Source organism: Malania oleifera, chromosome 2 (genome assembly GCF_029873635.1).
Source record: "Malania oleifera isolate guangnan ecotype guangnan chromosome 2, ASM2987363v1, whole genome shotgun sequence".
Lineage (NCBI taxonomy): Eukaryota > Viridiplantae > Streptophyta > Magnoliopsida > Santalales > Ximeniaceae > Malania > Malania oleifera.
In genome coordinates this window covers 131,407,835-131,433,867 of record NC_080418.1, presented here as the reverse complement: position 1 = coordinate 131,433,867, position 26,033 = coordinate 131,407,835, and the positions used below count along the sequence as shown (strand labels likewise).

The following is a 26,033-nucleotide window of genomic DNA, read 5'->3' as shown; positions in this document are numbered from 1 at the left end:
TGGGGTTCCAAAGCAGAAAAACAAACATATTCTTGAAATCACTCGAACCCTATTGTATCAAATGGTTGTTCCTAAAGTTTTTGGGAGTGTTGTGCTCATTGCTTGCTCTCACCAATAAAATCCCATCTTCTGTTCTTGATAGTAAAATCTCATATTCAGTTAGGTTCCCTAGGGCTTCTTTGTTCTCCCTTCCTATTCGTATTTTTGGTTGTGTCCTTTGTTTATCAGTTAAATCCAAGAAGGGAGAATTTGGATCCTAGTGCTATCAAATGTATTTTTCTATGTTATTCCAATACTCAAAAAGGATATTGATGTTATAACCCTTCTTTACATGATTCTTTGTCTCTACTAGTGTCACCTTTTTTGACTCTAATATGCTATTTTGATTCCTTGAGTTTTTTTGACTTTCATGAGTCCTTTTCTTTGTCTGGCCTTCACAATTCTAACCTATTTTCTCCGCCCAGTCCTCCTACATCTTCATCTAGTTTGAGTCCTCATCGTTTGGATTGTCTCAATTTGCAAGTGTACACAAGACGACTCAAGGGACGAGAGCCTCCTCCAACTTCCACCTTTATGCCTCTAGCTCCCTTGTCAAATGACCCTATTCCCCTATTGATTGATCCTCTAAGTGTTGTTCGAAAAGGCAAACGCACTAGTACTTAACATACAATCTCTAATTTTGTTTTCTATGATTTCTTGTCACATTTATCATACTGTTTTGTTAGTACTTCATATTCTATTGCTCTTCCAAACTTTATTTCTAAAATCTTGTCCCATTCTGGTGAAGGAACGCAATAATAGAAGAGATACATGCACTACAAAATAATGAAACTTGGGATTTTGTACGTCATCCCCAGATAAGTCTATGGTTGGTTGTCATTGAGAGTAAACGGTGAAGGTCAATCTAGATGGTTATGTGGCTCAATTAAAGGTTGGCCTTGCTGCTAGGGGATATACTCAAGTGTATGCATGTATGGTTTGGAGTATTCAAATACATTCTCCCCTGTCACCAAAAATTGCCTCAGTACGTTGATTCATCTCCTTATACACTAGTTAGATGTGAAGAATGGTTTCCTACACATTGATCTTCAAAAGGAGGTCTATATGGAGCAACCACCTGGGTTTGTTGCCTAGGGGGCAGTCAGGTTTAGTTTGTCGGCTCAAGAAATCATTATATGGTTTCAAATAGTCTCCTAGGGCATTGTTTGATCAATTCAGTGTTGTAGTTTATTATCATACTCCATTTGAAAAGATTTTTCTTATTTTGTATATGGATGATATTATGATTACTAGTGATGATGATGATAAAGGTATCCAGAGCCTAAATAATTTTTTGCAGACTATGCTTCAAACCAAGGATTTGGGACCATTGAAGTACTTCATGGGTATAGAAGAATTGAGATCTCGTATAGGAATCGTTTTTCCACAAAGGAAGTATTTTGTTGATCATTTAGATGAGATTGGGATGTTAGGATCCAAGCCCATTGATACACCTATAAATACTAATAGTAAACTAGTGCCAAATATGGATGATTTGTTGTCCAACCCCAGGATGATACCGAAGACCTGTTGGAAAGATGAATTATCTCACGATCACTCAGCCGAATATATCTTTCGCAACAAGTGTTGAGAGTCAGTTTCTTGATTTTTCAAGAACAAGTTATTAGGATGCAGTAATTCGGGTCTAGAGATATCTCAAAGGTGCACCTAGAAGAGGTCTTTTATATCAAGATCGAGGTCAGACTCATATTCAAAGATATACTAATGTAGCTTGGGCTAGGTCACCTTTCGACAAAAGATCTACAATTGAGTACTATATCTTTGTTGGTGGTAATTTGGTTTCTTGGAGAAAGAAACAAATAGTAGTAGTCAGGTCAAGTGTAAAGTCATAGTATAGGGTCATGACTCACACTACATGTAAACTTTTTTGGCTAAAGAACATTTTGGAAGAACTAGGTTTTTCATATTCTCTGTCTATGGAGTTGATGAGTGGTAATCAAGCTATCATTCATGTCGCCTACAACTCGGTCTCTTACAAGTGGATAAAATACATTGACATCGATTACAACTTTGTTAGGGAGAAAACCTGTGCAGAAGCTCATTACCACCACTCATGTGACGTCTAATTTGTAGCTTGCTGACTTATTTACTAAAGCTTTGGTGGTTGCTCATGTTAAATTCATTTGTAACAAGCTAGGAGCATATGATATCTATGCTCCATCTTGAGGGGGAATATTGATCGCATTATTAGTGTTATTGATGTGTTAATAACTGAGAGTTAATATAAAGGTATTATGTTCATTGGAATGTACTTTGATATATATTATAAATAGAAGGATTATTATTATTATTATTATTATTATTATTATTATTATTATTATTATTATTATTATTATTATTATAGCGTGTAATAATATTATATTATTTGGTTCATTAATATCAACCTACCAAAATAGTGAGGGCAATTTGATCTCAGTATAGGATTACAATTGTAATGAAATTTCCATGAACTTACCAAGCTTGAGGATGTAAATGAAATCCCTATGTTTTGTGAGAATCATTCATTCCTAAAGTATATGAGTTTATTGCTATAGATTCTAACCCTAAAGAAGCATGCAAATAAGATGCCATGGACGTTACATTCTTTGAAATGTTGAAGTATTCCAAGTTACAACTGCTCCCTTAGATTATATTTTCTAGTGTAAATATATATTGTAGAGGAAAGGGCTTAAAGAGGGGTTTTTAAAATTGGATTTGCCAGTTTTATTTTACTTTTATGCTCTATTTTTCTTTTTCCCATTTTTTTTTTAGTTTTCGTTTTTCTTGTGTTCTTTCTGCATTGAGGATCTCTTGCCCTCTTCTAACTCGTAATTCTCTCTTTTCTTCTTAATAAATTTCTTTGCAATCATTTTTTTAAAAATATTTTCATTTGATATTTTACAATGTAATCATAATTAGTATGAGCTTCAACAGAATGATTAGGATGCCACAGCTGGAGCTAACATTACTTCTACAAGCTATTGGAAATTTGTTTGATCAGTATCTCAGCTTCTTCTTCTTTTTTTCCCATATATGTTATAGAGTTGCAAATAGAAGTACACTTTGTGAGAGGATCATTAATTTGGGATGATCATTTGATTCAAGTTCTTCCTTACCTTTCCACTTACCAAGATATAGTTTTAACATAGGGGAGTGCGTAACTGCAAAAATTTCACCTTGTAAGGAATGTGAATGAGGGAAGCAAATGTCTAGTTTTTAAATTTTGGATACTATTCTCATAGCTCATGTTGAAGATGTTAAGAACAGCAAGAACAAATGTCTAGTGTTTAAGATTTTGTGAAGGCCTTTGATAAGGTGATTTGGGATTTGTTTCTGGAGAGAGTTTTAGACAGGAAGGATTTTGGGCCTAGATGGACAAGCTGGATCAGGAGTCATATTTTTTTTGCTTCTTTTTAATGAATAGTGCCTTTGTCTACAATGATTTTTTGTTAACTTCATATTACTGTTTTACTCTACACTATTGACCGCTTTCCTTCCCAAGTTTCTGTCAAAAGATTTATCCCACCCTGGGTTGAGAGCTGCAATGGATGAAGAGATGCATGCTTTACCAAAAAAAAAAAAAAAGGTGCTTGAGAGCTTGTGCTGCCTCCTGCTAAAAAGTCTCTGGTCAGTTGTGTATACACTGTGAAGTTCAATCTAATCGTTCTGTGGCTCACCTTGTTTCCAAATGGCATGCTTAGGTGTATGGTTTAGACTATTCCAACATATTCTCCCTGTCGTATTTACATTAGTACATCTATTTATCTCTTTAGCCACAACCTTTCAGTGGCCATATCATAGTTACATTAGTTCATTTGTTTATCTCTTTAGCCACAAACTATTATTGGGCATTGCATCAAAATTAAATGCAAAGAATGCTTTACTATAGTATCTTCAAAGAAAGTTTATATGGAGAAACCACTGGAGTTTGTTACTAGGAGGAATCAACTTTGGTGTAGGATTTTTCTAAATGAGAATCGACCACCTGGCAATTGAATTCATCTTACAAAATTTCCGTCAAAATTTCAAAAAATCATCCAAACTTTATCAAAATCTTAAAATTTTAGTGAAATTTGTTGAAAATTTAACTATAGAATGTTTCCTTAAAATGTGAGATTCAAATGCAAAGTGAAATTCCCCTCTCAATTTATGTTATTTCTTTATTTTTTTAATTGAAACTGAAGATTAATATATGAAAAAATTTTAACTTAGACATTAGCAACAACATTTTATTTAATCATTTGCATCTCAATTAATTTTGTATGTATAGTAAATAATACTTAACTAATTTATGATTTTTTTTTTTTGAAAAATAAAAATTCATTGAAAAAGCATCAAGGGGATGTCAGCTCGTGGTACAGCAAGCCAAGCACCCTGAAGGGTGTCATGAAAATCAAAGATTACATTTTAGTCACTAACAACAGTCCCACCATGGCAGCTATTGACCATAACATACCAATGCTCTTCATTGATCAGGAGTCCTAAGGTTGAATTTTTAAACACTCTCCTATTCCTCTCTTTCCAGACACACTAGAGAGTTGCAAAGGGAATGAGGGAGATAACCTTTCTCTTCTTTTGTTGCCCAAATCCCTTTCCAGGCCCAACGTTCCCCTCCAAGAGTTAGCAATAACCCACCATTGTCCAATCAGAATCAACCCCATATTCCAAAGAGTCCTGGTCAAAGTGCAATGAAGGAGGATGCGCTCTATTGATTTTGCATCAGCCATGCAAAGGGGACATTTGATGGCAACTAACAGACCCCTTTGCAAATTATTCAAAGTCGAGATCTTATTATGAGTTTCCTCCCAAGAAAGAAAGGCAGCTTTTGTGGGGGTAGTTGTCTTCCAAATCTAAGTCTGAGGGAAATTAAAGCTCTTTGACTCCAAAGGAAAGAGCTACCTGTAGAAGGATCTAAAAGTGAAGATCCCCTTCTCATCTAAGGCCCAAACTGGAAGATTAATACTATTATGATGCTGGAAGCTGCAGAGAAAGCTGTAGATGTCTTTGAGCTCGTTGAATTCACAATCCTCCACATTTCTAAGGGGATGTTCCATAAGAGCCCCTGATTTGAGGTTTGCAGGGGCTGACTGGTGCAGGCATATTTGTCACAGGCCAAGTTGTAAAGGGCTCGAAATAAGACATTGAAGCTTGATCGCACCATGCATCATGCCAAAAGTAAATATTGTCCCCATTCCTGACCTGAAACCTAATACTAGAAAAGAAATCATTCCATCCTTTCCTAATGAAATTCCAACCCCCCACCCCCCCCCCCACTGTGTCGTCCTCTGCTAGCCTGGAAGATCCAATCATTATGAATTTCATTTATATTAACTAAATATGTTTAATACAAGTATTATATTATAACTACTGCACCTCATACACAATATACATGTCATAGATGTATTTAATTTATAATTACTTCTAGAACTTACATTAATATGTTTATTAACCATTTTAGAGTTTCATGAAAGAATTCCATGATTCACCACTTTCCATCATTTTTTAAAATAGAAATTGAAATTAATATCGAAATCAATCCAAATCTCTGTATTTTTGAAGCTTTGAAATTTTGGTCAAAATGAAAATTCAAGATCTTGCCTCTAACAAAGGAAGTCTGTTCTAGACCTTTTGGAGAAGACTAGGTTGTCAGGATCTAAACAAGTAGATACACCTATGGATCCTAATAGCAAATTACCGTGTGGGAAACTTCTTAGGCTGTTATTCAATGATATTGGAGATATTTTCACAAATTAAATTACCTAATAGTTACTCAACGGTGTGGTGAGTCAATTCCTTAATTCTCCTAGAACAAATCACTGAGATATTGTTGTTCATATTTGGTGGTACCTTATAGGCATCCTTGGGAGAAGTTTCTTGTACCATGGTCAAGATCATACTCGTCTGCAAGTATACATGTATGTAGATTGGGTTGAGTCACTCTTTAAGAGAAGATCAACGAATAGATACAGTATTTGTTGGTCTCGGAAACTTAAGAATCAAATTGTGGTTGCAAAGTAAGTGTTGCATCTGAGTATAGGGCCATAGCTTATACAACATATGAATTGGTTTGGTTGAACAACATGTTAGAAGAACTTGGTCTTCTTCATTCCCAGCATACGGGGTTGATGTTTGATAATCACACTGCTATTCATATTGTGTTAAACCTAGGCTTCCATCAGAGGACATAACACATTGATATTGATCATCGTCATTTTTTCTAGGAGAAACTTGTGACATCTTACAATCACTCATATGAAGTTAGAATATTAGAGTTGGTCAATGAACCTTCGGAGGGTGCCTAGGAAAAGTTCATTTCTAAAAAGCGAGGAGCATATGATATCTATGCTCCAACTTGTGGGGGAGCTTTACAATTACTTAGTGTGTTAATAACTAATATCATATGCTAGTGAGTGCGAGTCAATAAGGGTATTATGGTCATTATAATGTACATGAGATATATTATAAATAGTGAGAGAGACGTACACTAAATTAGGGCTTGTTTGGCATCATTTTTGTTTTCCAAATCAAACTAGAGGTTGCCAAGGAACCATGCATAGCACTGAAATGGATGCATAGGATGTTCTCGGCCTAGAATCCAATCATAAAATTGAAAGTACCAAAGATTCCAAGAGGCATACCATCATAAAAAGCTTCCTTGACCACTTGGATTTCACTTTACAAGAACAATCTTATTTTACATGACACTTGAAAAATGGTAAAAAATATTTTGCAAATGGATTTTATTATTTTCTATTTTTTAAAAGTTTATGGACATTTTCATTTTAATTATATTTAAAATTCATATAATCATTTTATTTTACATTTAATTAAAAAATATGCATGAATGATTTAATCCAAAAATGTCAATTTTGAATATTAAAATATTGTTGTTAGAAACTTATTATTTCTTAGCTTCTCATGGGTATTTTGGATGATTGATCTTCCAATATGCTAGTTTCAACAATTCTTGTTCCTTACATTTCTTCCTAGCTGCTTCGCTTGCAGTAGGTATATGATTCTCTGCTTTAGGTATTAGTACTATGGTTTTCAACTTAAACGATTTCAATTTCAACCAATCTGTAGTTGATAGTCAAGGTCATGCTATTAATACTTGGGTGTTTACGGTGTTTTGGTTTGGTTCTTTTCTCCTCCAAACCAGAACAAACTTGTTTTACATGACACTTGAAAATGGTAGAAAATATTTAGCAAATGGATTTTATTATTTTCTAATTTTTTTTTTTAAGTTTATGGACATTTTCATTTTAATTATATTTAAAATTCATATAATCATTTCATTTTACATTTAATTAAAAAATATGCATGAATGATTCACCCAAAAATGTCAATTTTGAATATTAAAATATTGTTGTTAGAAACTTATTATTTCTTTGCTTCTCATGGCTATTTTGGATGATTGATCTTCCAATATATTAGTTTCAACAATTCATGTTCCTTAAATTTCTTCCTAGCTTCTTGGCTCTTAGTAAGTATATGATTCTCTACTTTAGGTATTAGTACTATGGTTTTCAAACTAAACAATTTCAATTTCAACCAATCTGTAGTTGATAGTCAAGGTCATGCTATTAATACCTGGGTGTTTACAGTGTTTTGGTTTGGTTCTTTTCTCCTCCAAACCAAAAGAAGAAGAAGAAGCTGGGTGTCTATGCTGTTTTGCTTTGGTTCTTTTCTCCTCCAAACCAAAAGAAGAACCTTCTTTGGAGCTAAAGATCCCATAGGCTTCCACAGAAATGGTGTTCTGTCTCCTAAAAAAGTAGCCTTAGCAGGATTTGAATGAGAAATTACACTCAAAAGAAGAAGACGAAAATCACAACCTTGTTTGGAGCTGAATATCCCATAGGCTTCCAGAGAAATGGTGTTCTATCTCCAACAAAAGTAGCCTAAGTAGGATTTGAATGAGAAATTACACTCATTCCTCTCAACCATCTGATAGAATCTATGATGCAGGACCAATTGGCACAAGAGAGGGATGCAGAAAATATGGGGAAAAAAAAAAGGTTTGAATGCTCAATATTCCAATCTGCCTCTTATGGTTACACTTCAAACTTTTATATTGTTTTTCTCCTAAACTAGGAAGCAAAAATAACTTAGGAAACAATAAAAAATCCCTAAATAATGAAACATAATTTGAGAAATAATAAAAATTCCTAATAAACGAAACAACAATAGCAGCAACAACAACAAACCAAGCTTGAAGTCCCACTAGATGTGGTAGGCCAATTAACACTATCGTGGCAATTTCCTCCAACATTTTTATGGGTATTAAATCCTTATTCACTATCTTATTCCAAGTTATTTTAGGTCTACTCCTACCCCTTCTACTATCCCTAACAGTTATTAGCTCACTCCTCTTCATTGACGAACTATTTGACCCAAGTTGTAGATGCCAAACCATTTGAACTCACCCCCTGCTCCCCACCTTTTCTTATCTTCTATAGGAGCTACGCCTAACTTACAACGAATATGTTCGTTCCTTAATTTATCTTTTTTTAATGTCATAACATTGGTTCACCTTAACATTCTCATTTCAACATCCTCTACTTTTTGTATTTGTTGTTTATTAGTTGCCCAATCCATATAGAATAATTGATCTTATAATCATCCTATAAAACTTTCCTTGAAGGGTATTTTGTGATCACAAAGCATGCCTGAAAAACTTCTCCATTTTACCCGACTTGCTTAACCCTATGTATTGCATCTACTTTAATCTCTCCTTTTTCAACTTGCATAATAGATCCAAGGTATCAAAATCTACTCGTGCTATTCATTTCTTGATCATCAAGTTTAATATCTTCTCCAGTATTCCTCCTACTATCATTAAAATCATAGTTTATATATCTTCTTTATTTCTATTTATCCTAAAACCATTAGATTCTAAAGTCTCTCTCCATAATTTGATCTTAATATCTATTTCACCCTAGTTCCATTGATCAAGACAATATCATATGCAAACATGTTCCATGGAAACTCATTTTGAATGCTCCTAGCAAGTTCATCCATCACTAGTGCAAAAAGATAAGGGCAAAAAGCAAATCCTTGATGCACACCTATTGTGATTGGAAAATCCCTAAACTCTTAACGTGTAATTCTAACGCTAATCATTACTCAATTGTACATATCCTTAATGACATCATTATACCTACTGAATACTCTCTTCTTCTTTTTTCTAAACAACACCATAGAACTTCCCTAGGTACCCTATCATAAGTTTTCTCTAAGTCAATAAAAACCATATGCAAGTCTCTTTCTGCCCGCTCCCCCAAACTTTTCCACAAATCTTCTTAAAGGATATGTAGTTTTTGTAGTAGATCTCCCAAGCATTAAATCAAATTGCTTTTCTGACACTCGTTTCTAAACTTAATCTTTGTTGGTCTACCCTTTCCCATAGTTCCATTGTATGGTTCATAAGTTTAATCCCACGATATTTATTACAATTTTTATATGTATTGAAATGTTTTTCTTCCATTTGTCAGGAATTTTCTTTTTTTTTATAGTTGTGTTAAATAAGTTAACCATATAATTTCGTTATCACCTAGCATTTCCAAACTTCAATTAGAATGTCATCCTATTCTATAGATTTTTCATTTTTCATACTTTTCACCAGAAATTTAAATTCATTAACTCTAATTTCACAAATAAATCTCATATTTTTAGCCTTTCTACATTTTCCAATTCTAAATTTAAAACATCTACTCGGTTTCCATTAAATAGATTACTAAATTAACTTTGCTGCCATCCTTCATCTATGTAATCTTTTTTAACCAAGACAACACCATCCTCATTTTTTTATACATTTTATATTGCCTAGGTGATCTTTCTTTCTCTAGCTCCACTAAGTTTAAATATATCTCTTTCCCCTTCTCTCATATCTAATCTAGCGTATAAGTATTGCATGATCTATGCTTAGTTTCACTAACGACCTTTTTTGCATGTTTTCTTACCTCTTAAAAAATTTCAATGTTTCTACATTTTTGTCATGTTTTATACCAAATTCTTTTTATCATTACGACTTCATGGACATCTTGATCCTGCCACCAACTTTCTTTCCAAGTATCTTCTCATATTTCCCCAAAAATTTATTTTGCTATCTTTTCAATAGAGTTAATAGAGCTTGCTATCCCACTCCAAATAATGTTTGCATCTATACCATTCCCTATTGTCCAATCACCATCTTTGATCATTTTATCTTTCAATAACTTATAATTGCAAATCCTGAAATACTAAGAAAAAATAAATACATAACTAAATCCAGTTATCCTAAAATATTATGCATATCGTAAATGCAAAGATCTCCAAATGCCTTAATGTTACTCATGTGACCTCTTCACACTCCCCATCATTCTCCCTTGGCTGGAAAATATTCGAACTTGACTTCAAAACATTTGAATAATGATGAACCAATGAATCACAAAAATTGAAAATGAAAGAAATAATTTGCAGGTTTAAAAAGTATGAACACAAGTGGACAGTCACTCAAGACAAATTTATCAGGAATGATAAATTCTGCATAGACAATCTCACTCATGTCTTCAACCTTTAATTAAACAGACTTATCATGCACAGAAGACTTAATCTGCAATTTCCACCCCCTCAAGTTCCTCTATGATTCAGTGGACTTAGGTGGAAATTTTGGAACATCCTTTATGCATTCAGATTGTGTTACTAATACAACTGGTTAAAAGTTTTGGTTTTGACACCAGCTCACTATGGATCTTCACATGCCTATACTATTCTTCAACAATTAAATCTATTTGGTTATCCAAGTCACGAGCTTTAACAATATTCAGTCAATAGCATGCTTAATAGCCATCGAAGAAGTTTGCTCAATCATAACTATGGCCTCTCTTATCAACTTATCAAAACAGGGTAATTCTCTCGCTAGTTTACTAGTATTGCTCATGATTTCCTTGATGCAGTACAGTTGTTCAAGATTAATCCGTTCTACAAGGTCACGGATATCTCTCCGGACCTTCAATTCAGGCATATCTTGCTGAATAGAATTGACTTTATCCTTGGTCACCATTTTGTTCTTTTCTTTTTTACTTCTGTTTCCTCCCCCACCCGCCCCCACTCCACCCCCTAAAAAATAAAATAAAATAAAATAAAATAATGAACTGGATCAGATAGCATCAAACTTGGGTCAGGCCAACTCTGGGTGCCTGAGTTGGGCTTGTCAACATGCCGGATTTCGGTTTGATATAGGTGGATCCCTGGATCGGATCATAATAAGAGCTGGTTGGGCTTATGCGGTTATGGGTAGGGTCCACAGGGTTTTGTTGTTCTTTGCAAGAAGGGAATAAGGATAAAGGAATTAAGGAAGAGAAAATAAGAGTATGGGGCCTTACATGGGGTTAGAATTTGGGAGGTCGTTACATTCAATACCTCACGTAGAATGAAAGATGGCAGAGCCACAAATCTGCAATGGTGGAGATGCACAACGGGCAGCTTACAAACCGTTGAAGCTTTGAAGACCCTGGTGCACTGGTTGTGGCCTATCATTGAATGGAAAGGAGATTCTAGTGGATGATTTAAGGACTCAGCACGGAAGATCTGCTTATTAGTCTTCTTTTCTTTTTCCCTTTTTTGATAACAAAATCGTTTCATTGATAGAATAGGAATGTACAAGAAGGAGAGAGTAAAGCATCTCCTAAAACTCTGGATTAACCCAGAAAAACCATCAGGCACTATCATTTCAACAAGAAAAGCCAATCATGCTGAACAGCCGAAAAACGCATCCCTCTGAAGTTCCCATTGCCCAAACACCAAAGAGAAGCCAAATGTTCAATCTTCTCCCAAACCAGTAAAAGAGAACTTCTACCCAGCAAAAATAAGCACGTTTCGTTCCATCCACAAACCCCAATAAACAGCAAATAAGTCAAAAGTCCCATAACTCCTTACCCTCCTTTTTCCTGCCAAAACCAACAAAATGAATTGCCAATAACTCCCCCACTGTCGTTGGACAAACTCAGCATTCCCCAAAATAATTAAATATCTTGTTCCAAATCCTCCAGGCAAATCACAATGTTAGAAAAGATGTGAAGCTGTTTCAGAGCAATATGTCTGGAGATAAAGCTTTTAATGATCTTCTAATCTGTAACAGGTTATTGGTGTTGATCCTATTAAGTGCAACCAACCAGATAAAAGTTTCGAATTTAAAGGGAACTTTGGCCTTCTAGATAGTTTTATAGAGAAGAAAAGAAGGACAAGAGCTAGTCAAAAACTCACAAAAAGATTTGCAGGAATAGAACCCCAAGGGATCCAAGGACCAAGAATGACTATCAGCTTCCATAAAGACTTGACAATTATTCAGCAAGATTAACAAGGAGGATAGCTCCTCCATCTCCCTGTCATTCAAGGGTCTTCTAAAGTGAAAATCCCAAGAAAACCACTCGGCTCCACAATGAAAGAAGAAATAGATCCATCATGTCCTGAGCTTAAGCAAAATAAGTGAGGAAAAGAGGTGGAGAAAACAACATTCGCTGACCATAGATCTTTCCAAAAGCGAATATCATTGCCCCCTACCCAATATAAATTTAGTGCGGGGAATAAAGAGAGAATAAACCTGAAAGATGGCTATATACAGGCTTACCAAAGAACATCTAAGACCCGAATTGGTATCCTACCCGTTCCCATAAATTCCAAATTTACTTTTTATAACTTATGCCATGAGGAGGCTTCTAAAGGAAACCGCCAAAGCCACTTGACCAAGAGAGTCATGTTTTTAGACACCCCATTACCAAGACCCAAGCTGCCCTCCTGTTTAGGCCTACAAATTACCCCCCCTAACTCACCAAATCATTCCGAACACCCCCCACCCCTGACCAAAGAAAATCTCTAATGATTCTCTTGATCCCACTAGCCACCCCCACTGGAATTTTGAAAATAGAAAAAAATATATATAGCGGGATACTAGGAAGACATGCTTGAATAAGAGTAATCTGACCTTCTAAGGAAAAAAAGTGCACCCTTCCAACCATCTCGCGTAGCCACTCTCTCGACAACAGGGTCCCAAAAACTAGTGGATCTAGGACTACCCCCCAAAGCCACTCCTAAATAAGATAACAGCCAATCCAAAATAACGCAAACTACCTCCAAAGCTAACTCCCTACCGTGCTCCTTAGACAAATTAATAGTAGCAACACCACTCTTCCCCAAATTGGTCTTAAGCCTTGAAACCCTTTCAAAAATATGAAAACGCCCCAAAATATTCGAAAAAGATGACCTATGATCCTCTAAGAAGAAGACAGTATCATCAGCAAACTGAAGATGCAAAACCATTAATAACCATTAACTCCTCCCTCCCCACTTGCAAGCCTTTCACTAAACCTCTAACCACAAACTCTATCAACCATCCTACTTAAGGCATTTGCCACTAAGATGAACAAAAAAGGGGAAAGAGGGTCTCCTTGTCTAATCCCCTTTGTATCTCTAAACCAAGATTTAGGTTCCCCATTCACTAACACTGAATAAAGCACATTAGACAGACAACCATTCATCCGTCTCCGCCATCTCTCTCCAAAACTCTTATTCATAAAAATCTTACCCAAGAAATTCCAACTCACCCTATCATAGACTTTCTCAAAATCCAACTTAAATATAAACCCCTTCTTCTTCCTTCTCCTAATATCCTCAACAATTTCATTTGCAATCAAAATCGCGTCCACTAGTTGTCTCCCCCAACAAAAACACTATGGTCCTTAGTAATAGTCTTATCGAGAACCACACTCAACCTTCTAACTAGTACTTTAGTGATTATTTTATAAACACTAGATACTACAATAATAGGCCTATAATTAGAATCTTGATAAACTTGCTTTTCTTGGGTACCAAAGTTATGAAGATAGAGTTAATACTCTTACATAAAATTCCATAGAAATAAAATTCATTAAAAACCTTCATCAACTCATCCTTAACCACACACAACAATCTTGAAAAAAAGCCAAATAAAAACCATTAGGCCCTAGAGTTTTATCCCTATCCATTGCAAAGACAGTAGAACTCACTCACTCTTTCTCAAAAGGTCACTCTAGCCAAGCTATCTTATCCCCAAGCAAAGGGTCCCACTATAACCCTTCCACCATTGGTCTATATTCATCTACCTCAGCAAACATATTGCAGTAAAAAGTAGTGATCTCCGAAGCTATCCTACTATGCAAAATAATCCCCCCCCCCCCCCAAAAATTCAAACTCCAACTCCCTAATAGAATTTTTCCTCAATTTCCCGCTTGCTAATCTATGAAAAAGTCTAGTGTTACAGCCACCCTCTCTTACCTATTCAAGCTTCATCAATTGCCTCCAACTTCTCATTTCCTTAAAAATCACTTTTTCCAAACCATTCTTTAAAGATATTCTTTTCAACTCCTCCTCCCCTAAGAGAGTAGTAACTTCTTTCTTACCATCTAGCTCAGCCAGCTCACTTAGAATACAGATCTTTTAAAGCCTAATGTCCCCAAACACCTCCCTATATTACTCTTTCAATTTTTCTTTCAGCCTCTTCAATTTCCTCATGAATCTAAAACCTTCCCATCCCCGATCCACCTCCTCGCTCCAAGACGCCCTTCACCAAGGACTAAAAGGTTGTGTTCCAACCACATGTATGACACATAACTGGAAATCGTTAAATGCAGAAAATTACAAATTAAATCCAATTATCTAAAGTCGTGCCTACATATATGGCAACGGAGTGATCGTCAAATGCCTTAATCTTGCTCATAAGTGGCATCCTCATGTTCCCGATCAATCTCCCATATTTACATTAATACTAGTGGTATAAATGTTTCCCAAGAGATTCCCACTCCTAGTTTTCAGTCCTGAATCTAAAAACATCATTCCACACTCTGTTGATATTTGCCAACAACTTTGTCTCTTACCAAACTTAACAGGGCTAGAAAGGAGTTATTAGAGCTACCTACTCACAAAACAATCCAATCAAAATATATTCGTATTCTTAATACCAACCAGAAATCCAGTTAATTTAGGTTAAATTTGGTCCCCCAAATGTCTATCCCTAATATAGAATGGTATAAGATAGGAATATAATATTAAACATTGTCTAGGGATATAATAATTTAGAAAAGGTCACTCTTGCAACAGCCTGTATTATTCCAACCAACATAGAACAAGATAGGAAAGGACATTCTCATTGTTAAATTGGGGAATAGTCATTCTTAGTCCATTCAATAAAATAGATTAACAAGATTTTTTGCATTATCATTTGCTTTATGATGGAGACACATTTTTTAAGCTAAAAAATCTTTACATTAAGATCATTCTATTCCTAGTAATTGACATTCAATTACCTAAAAGTAACTTCAGAGAACTCCCCTTTTCCGATTCATGATGCCCTTCCAAAGGGCAGGCAGTGGGGGCAATTTCTCTTGTGAAGGCTTGATATACATTGTTGGCCACAACCTAACAGCTTAAGCTTTTGGGTCAAGTGATTTAACATGACCCAATAGTCATGGTTGCTAGGATGTCTGGTTTGATTCTTGTTGCCTGCATTTATCATCTATTTGTTAAAAATTAGCTTATTCCCCATATATATGCTGGTTATTTATTCATTGTTCATTTACCTTTTAACGAGCATGAGGTAAGGCTTGATACACATTGTTGGGCCCACAAAGTAACAACTAGCTTTTATGTCATATGACATTTTAACACCCCTAATTTGAAAGCCAGCTCCCAATTACTTGACCATAATTATCTGAGACCACTCTTCCAAAGACCCTCATTTTCCATTGCAAGTCTCCAAAGCTACTTTGCCCAAAAAAAAAAACCTGGTCAAAAACTGGCAGCTCCCTCATCTCTTTCTCCTCCTCTTCTCCCTCTCTAAGTTCTATATTTGCTTCATTTAAACTTCAATTTATTTCAGATTTTTAACAACTACATAGTTGTCTTTGTCATTGATCCATCCAGGCTAATTTGGGCAATTGTCAGTGCCATACCCAACGGGTGATGCAGTTGTCATTTTTATTAGACTGACCAGTGCCTTTTATGGAGCAAATTGCCCGATCAAATGGATGATATCTCATACATTCTTAGGTTTTTCGATAGAAAACATGTAAATAAGGTCAGAGAGTAATTTAAGCACAAAAATATGAATGGATGCAATCTAATGGATCCATCTCTATATGGCAACAGAGGCAATCATTAACTTATCAGCTGAGTGGTTGGAGGTCTACAAAACAAAAAGGAAACACCAAACCAGTTGAGCATCCAAGCTTTCATGTTATATACACATTGCAAAATCTTTGTGTATTCAACCCCTCCACACTGTTTTGAAGCATTCTATCTATCAGAATAAATAGGTTATTATTTCAGAAAGGACTTTATTCAAGATTGTTCAAGAACTCTTATCTTTTCTGCATGAATAATTTACACGTGATGAGTATTTAGGGTTGAAACTTCAAAGCTGAGGGTAAATTAGGCTAATTAAGTATTAGAAAGTTTTGACTTGTAATAAAAAGCTCAAACAAGCTGGCAAACCCCAGCTAAAATTTTTATACTCAATTAGGTGAAAATGGGAACTCTATTAATTACCATAACATCTTATGAAACGCACTTCACAAAGAAATGAGATTTGAAACACCACTCCATTGACAACATTATATTCATATAAGATTCAACTCTCGAGGATGATTCATTTTTCAATGCCATATATTAGAAATTTGAAAAAAAAAATCTATTTGTATGAATAGAATTGCCATAAATTTTCAGAAACAACAGAAAGGTCATCATATGTACAAGAATGCATTATCTTTATTTGAGAAGCTGCATACCTTAGCCATTGATCTGTATGATTGTTCTGTAACTCCTGCAACATGGGGCGTTATTAGGACATTCTGAAAGTTGAAAATTGGATCATCAGGATCAAATGGCTCAGTCCAAGTAACATCAGTGCCTAAGCCCCCCAAGTGACCATTTTTCAGGTAATAAAAGACTGCCTCATAGTCCAGAAGACCCCCTCGAGCAATATTTAACAAAAGGGCACCCTACAAGCAATGCAAGATAAAAAATAATGTCACCTACTTCATTATTTGAACTTCACAATCATGTTTGCTTGCAGGTAGATGAGGAGGTTGAGCAATCAAATATAACAGTATGTTTCTAAATTATGCATCGACCAACTAAATAGCTTTTGTTGACTAAGTGGCTGACGCAAATCTCCATTATCTTTCAAAAAATGATCACTCTACTCCTCGTTGATCATTCCTTTTTTTGTTAAACAATGTACTTTATTATGAAGGAAGAAAGAGTACAAGGAGAAGGACAAGATATTCTCCTAAAGAAACAAAATAAAGCAATAAAAGCACCAGCGAAGCAAAGCACGCCAAACACCCTGTATATCAACAAAAGGCACTTGATGAGAAACTGCCTATGGATAGTTCTAGGCAATGTATTGAAGTTGAAGAATTAGAAATCAGAGATCTGCTTTTGTTTTTGTTTTTGCCTATAAATATGCAGAATGTGCATTAATTGAATTGCCTAAGGCCTTAGCTCTGATCACTCACCCCTCCCCCCCCTCACTCTCTCTCTTTCTCATCCTCACCGGCTGCTCTTGTTTCTCTCTTCCTCGTGCCTGCAGCCTTTTTCTTCCACCTTAACCAACCCACATAGATACAGTAAACTAAGACAGAAGATTTGGACCAGAGAGAAGAAAAATACAGTCACTACATGAGAGACATTTTGACTGCCACCGTGTGATTTTGACAGTGTTAGGTGTTACCAGTTAAATGTCAGAGGTTTAGTATTACAGCTGTATGTTAGTGGGCATGAGTTGGTATGTATATGATGGTTGTTGTGATGTACATAACACATTAATATATAATAAATAGATAGGGAGATCTATCGCTGAGATTAGGAACATTCTGAACATGGTATAAGAGCATGATCTGGAGACTTAAACCCTAACTCACAGCCAAACCAAGCCCTAAACCTTATAACCCTATGCATGTCTGCCCCTGTAAGAGACTCATCCCACCATAGGCCTGAAATAACTCCAACAGTATCTAAGAAACACAGCAGTTGCCAGAAAAATTCTAGACGACATTGCCAGTTCAGAACCATCAGAAACCCCTGAGATTTTGCAAAACCAACCTCACAGTAACCCAAACATTGCCAATCTATATCCCCCTGAAATCTCATCACCAGAGGTCCACCCAAGGCCCCTCACGCTCCAACAGAAGTTGACTACTCCGACTCCACACACTGGCAGATGAGGTTTCGTTAAGCCTTGTTTTTTTACCCAATCTTTTCCCACATGGCTTTAACACCTCTATATATGTCATTAATGATTGTTTGGTGGCATTAGAGTTTGTGTATCAGTCTTAGCTGAATCCCTTGGGGCTGAAGCAGTGTCATGTTAGTGTGTTCGTGATTCATTTTGGTTGTTCACCTTGTCCATGAGTATTCCAGTTGTTTACCTTGTTCATTGTTGGTCTTGTATGTGAGTATTGGGACAAAGGACATGAAACCCAAAAGTATGTTCCCTTATCAATGCTGCAATAACAATTGAGAAGTTGAATGGAAGTAATTATGTGCAGTGGTCAAAGGCTGCAAAGATCTATTTGATAGGCTTAGGCAAATCTAAAAGAAATGTTTCAATCTGGGTTCATTGATGATTCATATCAAAATATGGGTTTAGGAAGATGCATCAATTGTCTTTGTGCTGTTGAACTCAATGCAACCCCAGATTGCATGCAAGCAACTGGGTGCATGCAAGGAGATGTGGCATCTGAAACTCTTATATTCAAGTAACATTACTCATATGTACGATCTCTCCCTTGACCAGGGGGACAAAAGTCCAGGGAGGCAAGAGTGCAAAATGGAGGGAGGTAGGGTGCACAAAGTACTTTGCAAAGATGAAGCACATCCATAATGAACTCAACTTTGTGAAACCTATAACAATCTATGCTCATGAGATGCAAAAGAAGAGGGAACAAATGACAGTCCTTCGGTTCTAGCAGGTTTGAAACCCAAGTCTCAAGCAAGCTCAAGAGATTCTTGGTAGTGTAGAGTTGCAATCCTTTATCCACGTTCTTATTCTCCTCTTTGTAAATTCTTCTCTTTCAAATGAAATCTTGTCTTTCGCTATCAAAAAAAATAGCGAAAAAGAAAATAGGATTTCCCTTGTAGATAGCACACTAAAATTGATATAAAAATTATTTTCCCCACTAATGAATGTCTTTAGGCAGCATGAAATTATTTAAAGTACATTAACAAAAAAATCATATTTAGAACATAATATGCTAATTCTTCAATAGGCGTGGTGGTGCATGCTCAAAAAAAATTCACAGCCACAGAAATTGGATTCATAGATGATGGAACCATCCAACCAGACCAAGCCTCCCCAAACTCCTTATGAAACGTGGTTTCAAAAGTGTTTTTGGGTTGTTAATTAATTGGAATTTCACATAAACTCTACATGTGGGCCAAACGGGTTAGTGTGCAAACCATCTGACTCGAGTAGAATGGCAAAACAAGTAACCGAACAAAACAAAAGCAGCAACAAAAATAAAAGGGGAGAAAGTTGAAGGGCTACTATGCTACATATTATGGCTATGCTCTAAACCCTATTTTTTGAACCATTAGAAAGTTAACCTATTAATTGAGTTACTTGTTTTCAAGTTTGATGAGCTTGAGTTAGAAATTGTCAAGATTGTAAGGAGCATTAGCCTTGACGCCAGTTGCATCTACACTTGACAACAACATTCATAGGCTAAATTTTATTTTCTGTTTCCCATTGATCTTGCATATGTTATTTGAAATTTCAATTTCACTTGCAATCCACCGTATTTGTTTCTTCAAAAGAAAAAGAAAAAATAAAGCTAAACTGCCAACCCAACCCAACTGACCAGAGTACCAAACTGCATCCAAACCGCACATAACTTCAGTTTGAGCTTTCTGTCAAACCAACCTAATCAGTTCGGTTGGAATATTGAGCCTAGACTGACCTAACCCAACCCATGAACAACCCTATTTAAAACCATGATCATAAAATTATGAAAGATTCAAAAAGAAAGCATATATGTTAAAACTGAAAACAATAAATTAAGCTCCCTACACAAGTCACTGCATAAAGAAAAAAACCTTTCTCATTGACGAAATGAAAGCCTTGTTCACTATGCCAACCTGCAATTGTGAAAATCTAAATATAAATATGCAGTAGGCACAACATAACAAATAGAATTCCCTGCAGATGCACATAAAGGGGAAACAAAAGGAATAGAACTTTACTGTCTCATTATTCATGCGCAAGCAACAAACAACTATGTCGGCCTTGCTAGCAAAATTGTGAATATCATCATGATAGCCCTTTTCATCAACCAGATCAGCAATGGCATCACCATTTCGAACAGAAGTTCCTGTAGATATAACATAAGACATTATGAATCATAATTTAAAGCCTTGGACCAGCCCATCTGGTTGGACTGCATCAGACCAAACCCAGTCACTTGGCCAGGCCAAGTCACTCATAAAACCCAGAATTTTCTTGATCTGGGAGCAACCTGTAGCAGCTCAGCTTGGCCCAGCAGGCTGAGTTGACCTGCTGCTTCACTATAAAATTAAAAATGTTGAAAATGCTTCCAAGGAGGTTTATTCTTGCCACAAGAACATTTATTTCATATGCAAACCAATTGCACGCGTTCAACAGGAACAATTATTATAGCTAAAATTCTAAAACCTTCTCCCACCATTGCCAATATATATACATTGAAATTAATTACATAAAATAATGAGTCAAACTACTCTCATATACTTAAATATTGATTGAAAATATTTTAGCCAAATTTCTGAAATACAGAGACACAAAACAAATATATAATGAGTCAATCAATATCACATACTGTCAGGTTGGAAAGGATCACATGATGTTGAAGCCCAACTCCTTTTTGTAGCAAGGATTCTCACACCAAATGGCCGTAGCCGTTTTGCCAAAGCAATTCCAATATTTCCAAAGCCCATGATATATACCTGTAAAATAAAACAGAAACTTAAAATCAATATGAAATGAATCTCACTGGCAAGTGCAACTAAAGACACAAAATCCACTAAAGCATTGTCATTGGAAAAATAATTCTACATTGAAATTATGGTGGTGGTGGTGGTGATGATGATGATGACGATAAAGCCATAGAGGGCATTCAAAACTACTGGGCCACCCTTTCTCAGTTTTACTAATTACTGGTTCAGTTATTTAGTATACTGCTGCATCTTACTGCTGTAAGTGTCAGTGAGGATGATGGTCATTGTAATGCACAAGGCACATCATAAATAGAGGGGGAGACCTATCGCTGTGGTTAGTTTTTCCAATTTACACAACTCTTAACATGGACAAAGGCATGGTCCTGAGACCTAAATCCTATGAATATTGCAGCAGCCACCGCCAAATCGAGCCCTAAAACCCAAAAACCTATGCATGTTTAGTGCGGTAGAAGAGCTGCTAGCACTACTGTAGACCTGAAAACCAGTCCAGCAGCTGCCAGAATACACAGCAGCTGCGTGCAAATTTCCTGTAAGACGCTGCATGTTCAGGAAGACCAAAACCCCTTCACAACTTGCAAAACGCCATAATCGCACATAGAAACTGCCAATTTGCCATGCCCTGAAATCCCATTGCCAGAGCCTCCCTCGCGCACTGGTCGAGGGATGGGAGTGCCGACTCCATGCACCTCAAGCTTCTAGTGATGGACTCTTGTCCAAAGACACCACCTTCTAGTTGTTCATGTGTGGCACTCCACGAATGATCAAAAGTATTGTTGGAGGGAGTTTGCCAAAGATAGCTGAGTTCCTTGGGCCCTGAAAATGATATTGCTCTGCTTTGTGATTTGTTCCAGCGGTTTATCTTGTTTGTTGGTGGTCTCAATTTTTTTTTATAGAAAAAGAAGACGAATTCATTAGAAAAGAAAGAATTTACAAGGAGAACAAGAAATCCTCCTCAACAAAAGAAAAAATAAAAATAAAGAAGACAACAAAAACAAAGTAATGAATCTTCTCCCATAACAAAGATAAGTTCATCTTTTTCCCCAAAAAATATATGAGCATTTTGTCCACAAAGCATGAGCATCTTTCCGCTTACCAAAACCAGGAAAAGAAAAAGCTAGCAAATCCTTCATCAAACTCCGGATCTGGACAACGCCAATTTTCTCCTAAAAGACTAAAATGTCTGTTCTATATATTCCAAGCAAACGAGTAGTGCAGGAACAAGTTAGACAATGTTTCCAAACTATCAAGAGAGAGCACAGATATCAGGAGAAATTGCCACTTTAGCTATCCTACTCTGCAACAGATTGTTGGTGTAAACTCTATTAAAACAACCAACCAAATAAAAGGCTCGATCATTTAGGGAACTTTGGCCTTCAAAATAATTTAATAGAGGGGAAAATAAATATCAGCATTAATCAAGTATTCAAAAAAGGATTTGCATGAATTAACCTCCAAAGATTCTAAAGACCAAGAACAATATCCACCCAAAAGGAAGGGAATCAATTCCCCAATAACATGAACAAGGAAGACAACTTCTCTAGCTTCCTATCATTAAGAATTCTTCAGAAATGAAAATCCCAGGAAAATGAAAGACCTTCAAAAAGAAGGAAATAACTTCATTATGTCCCAAAGTCAAACAATAAAGACGGCGAAAGGATTCAACAAAGCAACATTACCCACCAGATGTCTTCCCAAAAATGCAAACGTCTAATTCCCTAATTTGCATCCCAACGATTCACATGAAATCCAAATTTACTTTTAAAGACTTTATGCTACAGAGAACACTTTTAAGGAAACTGCCATAACCATTTGGCCAAAAGAGTCAATGTTTTTAGAGACCAACTTACCAAGACCCAGACTCCCTTCCAACCTAGACGTGCAGACAATCACCTAGTTAACAAGATGATTTCTCTTAACCCCCAATGCCAGACCAAAGAAAATGTCACATGATCTTCTGAATCTTAATGGCTATCCCCACTGGAATCCTAAAAATAGACAAATAATAAAGAGGGATACTAGAAAGATAAGCCTGAATAATAGTAATGCAACCTCCTAGAGAAAATAGCACACCTTTCCACCCATCCAAACACTTGGAAACTCTCTCCACCACCAGATCCTAAAAAATCAGACTTAGGATTACCTTACCATCGAGCAGGATACCTAGACAAGACAAGGGCACATCCAAAAGACCACAACCTGCCAAAGAAGAAAACTCCTTAGACCTACTAGATGTCAAATTGATGGCCGCTAAACAGCTATTACCCAGATTTTAAGCCCAGAAAACGCTCTCAAAAATTTGAAGAGTCAGATGTTTAGAAAAGAATCTCTATGATCACAATTGAAAAACTAAGTTTTATCAAAAACTGAAGATGAAGGAGGCAAACCCCCCTCCCTACCCACTTCCAGCCCTTCTACTAAACCCTTATCAACCGCCTTTTCCACCATTGTACTCAAAACATCAACTACCAAAATAAACAAACAAACAAAAAAAAAGAGATAATAGATCCCTTTGTCTTACACCTCTCAACGCTCTAAAGCGCAATTAAGGTTCCATTCATTATAACCAAAAATAAAGCATTAGAACAAGAACACCTTGTCCATAACCTCCATCTCTCCCCAAACTCCTTTCTAGCCAACACCTTATCCAAAAAATTCCAACTAACCCCATCATAAGCTTTTTCCAAAATCCAATCTAAAAAGAATACCCTTCTCACTCTCCCTGCGAACCTCCTCCACTACCTCTTTAACAACCAAAATTGAACCCACAATTTGCCTACCCCCTAGAAATGCACTTTGAGCCTTATAACTACTAGAATCAAGCACTTTACTAACCCTATTAGCTAGTATTAGCGATGATCTTATACACACTAGTCACTAAATTAATAGGTCCAAAATCTGCAATCTAAAAAGATCTACTCCTCTTAGGCACCAAAGCGATGGAAGTGGAATTAATGCTCTCGCCCAAGATCCCATTGCAAATAAAATTCATTTAATGCCTTTAACAAATCCACCCTAATAGCATTTCAACAATTTTAAAAAAAAAAAGACCATATTAAACCCATCTAGACTTAGAGCTTTATCCCTCTCCATCCTGAACACGGTTGCCTTCACTTCCTCTTTGCCTTCACTTCCCCCTCCTCAAAGGGTCTTTTCAACCAATTCACATAATCCTTTGAAATAAGATTCCAATATAAACACTCAAATAACCTACAAAAATCTTCCTCTGAATAAAGATTGGAAAATAAATCAATAATATCATTTTCAATCAAGAGGTTAAAGATTGGAAAATAAACTAGTAATCTCATTTGCAATCAAAAAAGGACAAAAAGTAACCTCATCTCGTCCCAAAACCAATTCCCTAATCATGTTTATCCTCATCCTTCCATTACCCAATCTATGAAAAAACTTTGTAGTATAATCTTGTCTCCATCTCATTTCCTTAATATTCAAATCCTCCAACTCATTCTTCAATGAGACCCATTTAGTCTCCTCACTCTCCAAAAGACTAACACCATCCTCTTTTTTGTTAAAAAAATCCAACTCGCCCAAAATGACAACCTTCTTAACCCTTATATCCCCTAAAACTCCCTATTCCAAATCTTCAAAAGTCTCCTTAAGATGCTTAAGCTTTCTCATTAACCTAACCACACAACCCTTCTCCGAATCCTCACTCCAAGAATCTCTAACCATAAAAAGAAAATAATCACGATCAAGCCACATATTCTCAATCTGAAAAGGAAAGGGACTCCACTTCACCTTAGAAGATCCAAACAAGACAGGAAAATTATCATATGTAAGCCTAGACAAGAAAATTTAGGAAAGATAAAAAAAACTCATCCTCTGAATCACTACATAATAAAAACATGTCTAACCAACACGCAAAATATTAGAAAACCCATCCTCCCAATCACTACATAATAAAAACATGTCTAACTGACTAGCAACAACCCTCTTCCCACCCACAGACCAAGAGAAGAGGTACCCAATCGCAAATCCCTGAAACCACAATGCCTAAGAAATCTACCAAAATACTGTATACTCGAAGAAAACCTACTTTTCCTTTTTTTCCCCAAAAAAATTAAAAACATTAAAATTAGAACCTATAATCCATTTAGGGGAACAAAAGCCAAAAACCACATGAATACTCCCTAAAAAAAGGACTAAATAGTGGGTCTCGGAGGATGATAAACTGATGTAAACCACAATTGCCATCTACCTGTAATATCCAGCAAAACCGAAAGGGAAAAGAACCCAACATTACTATCAATTTTGGTAATAGACTGAGTATCCCAAAGCACAAGAATGCCCCTAAAGGACCCATAAGAAGAAATAAACTCCAACTCTTTCCACATACCCTCCCAAATACTATTACCACCCCCCCCCCCCTCCCTGCCCCCACAATCTACATTCTCTAGTTTAGTTTCGTAAATAAAAACTAAATTAGGAGAATGCCTAAGCAACACTTCTCAAATCAACCCCCTCTTCCTAGCATCCCCTCTAAATCCCTAGCATACATTCCAAGTAATGAGCTTCATAATTTAACTCTCTTCCCCCTCCTCCCAACAAATAGTAAATAGAAGAGGTCAATTTATTAAGCTCCTTTTGAACATTCTTTTTTCCACCTATCATAAGGACTGGGACTTAAAGCCACCTTACCTTACAGCCTAAGGGACTCACTAAGTTTAAACTCAAATCCTCTAGGATTTTTTGCGAGAGTTTTTTTATAAAAAATAAAATAAAAATAAGGACTTATAGAAATGACATCTCCGTCCATGAAGTCCTCCTCCTAGCATACACCACTTAGTAAGAATGATTGGGGATGGGAAGAGTACCTCGCTAAGAATAAATAAGAAGCTCTCAAATCCTCCCATGGGATTACATTCACATCATCAACCACCTTTTCAATAGGCATGGAACCACTAGAAAATATCAATGGGATTAGGCTCAAGAACAAGAGTAATGGCCAAAGAACCCTTCTCGATCAAATCCCT

The 26,033-nt window shown here is 36.2% G+C and overlaps 1 protein-coding gene across 1 annotated transcript in view; it reads right to left on the bottom strand.

Moving 5' to 3' along the window:
• The window catches only part of LOC131147961 (uncharacterized), a 65,666-nt gene that overhangs the window by 8,751 nt on the left and 30,882 nt on the right, over positions 1-26,033 (bottom strand). The window contains exons 6-9 of the mRNA XM_058097646.1: positions 20,904-21,030; positions 20,293-20,420; positions 20,146-20,187; positions 16,836-17,048 (exon numbers count right to left, since the gene is read on the bottom strand). Coding sequence (XP_057953629.1) covers positions 16,836-17,048; positions 20,146-20,187; positions 20,293-20,420; positions 20,904-21,030 — 510 coding nt within the window. The remainder of the gene's footprint in view (positions 1-16,835; positions 17,049-20,145; positions 20,188-20,292; positions 20,421-20,903; positions 21,031-26,033) is intronic.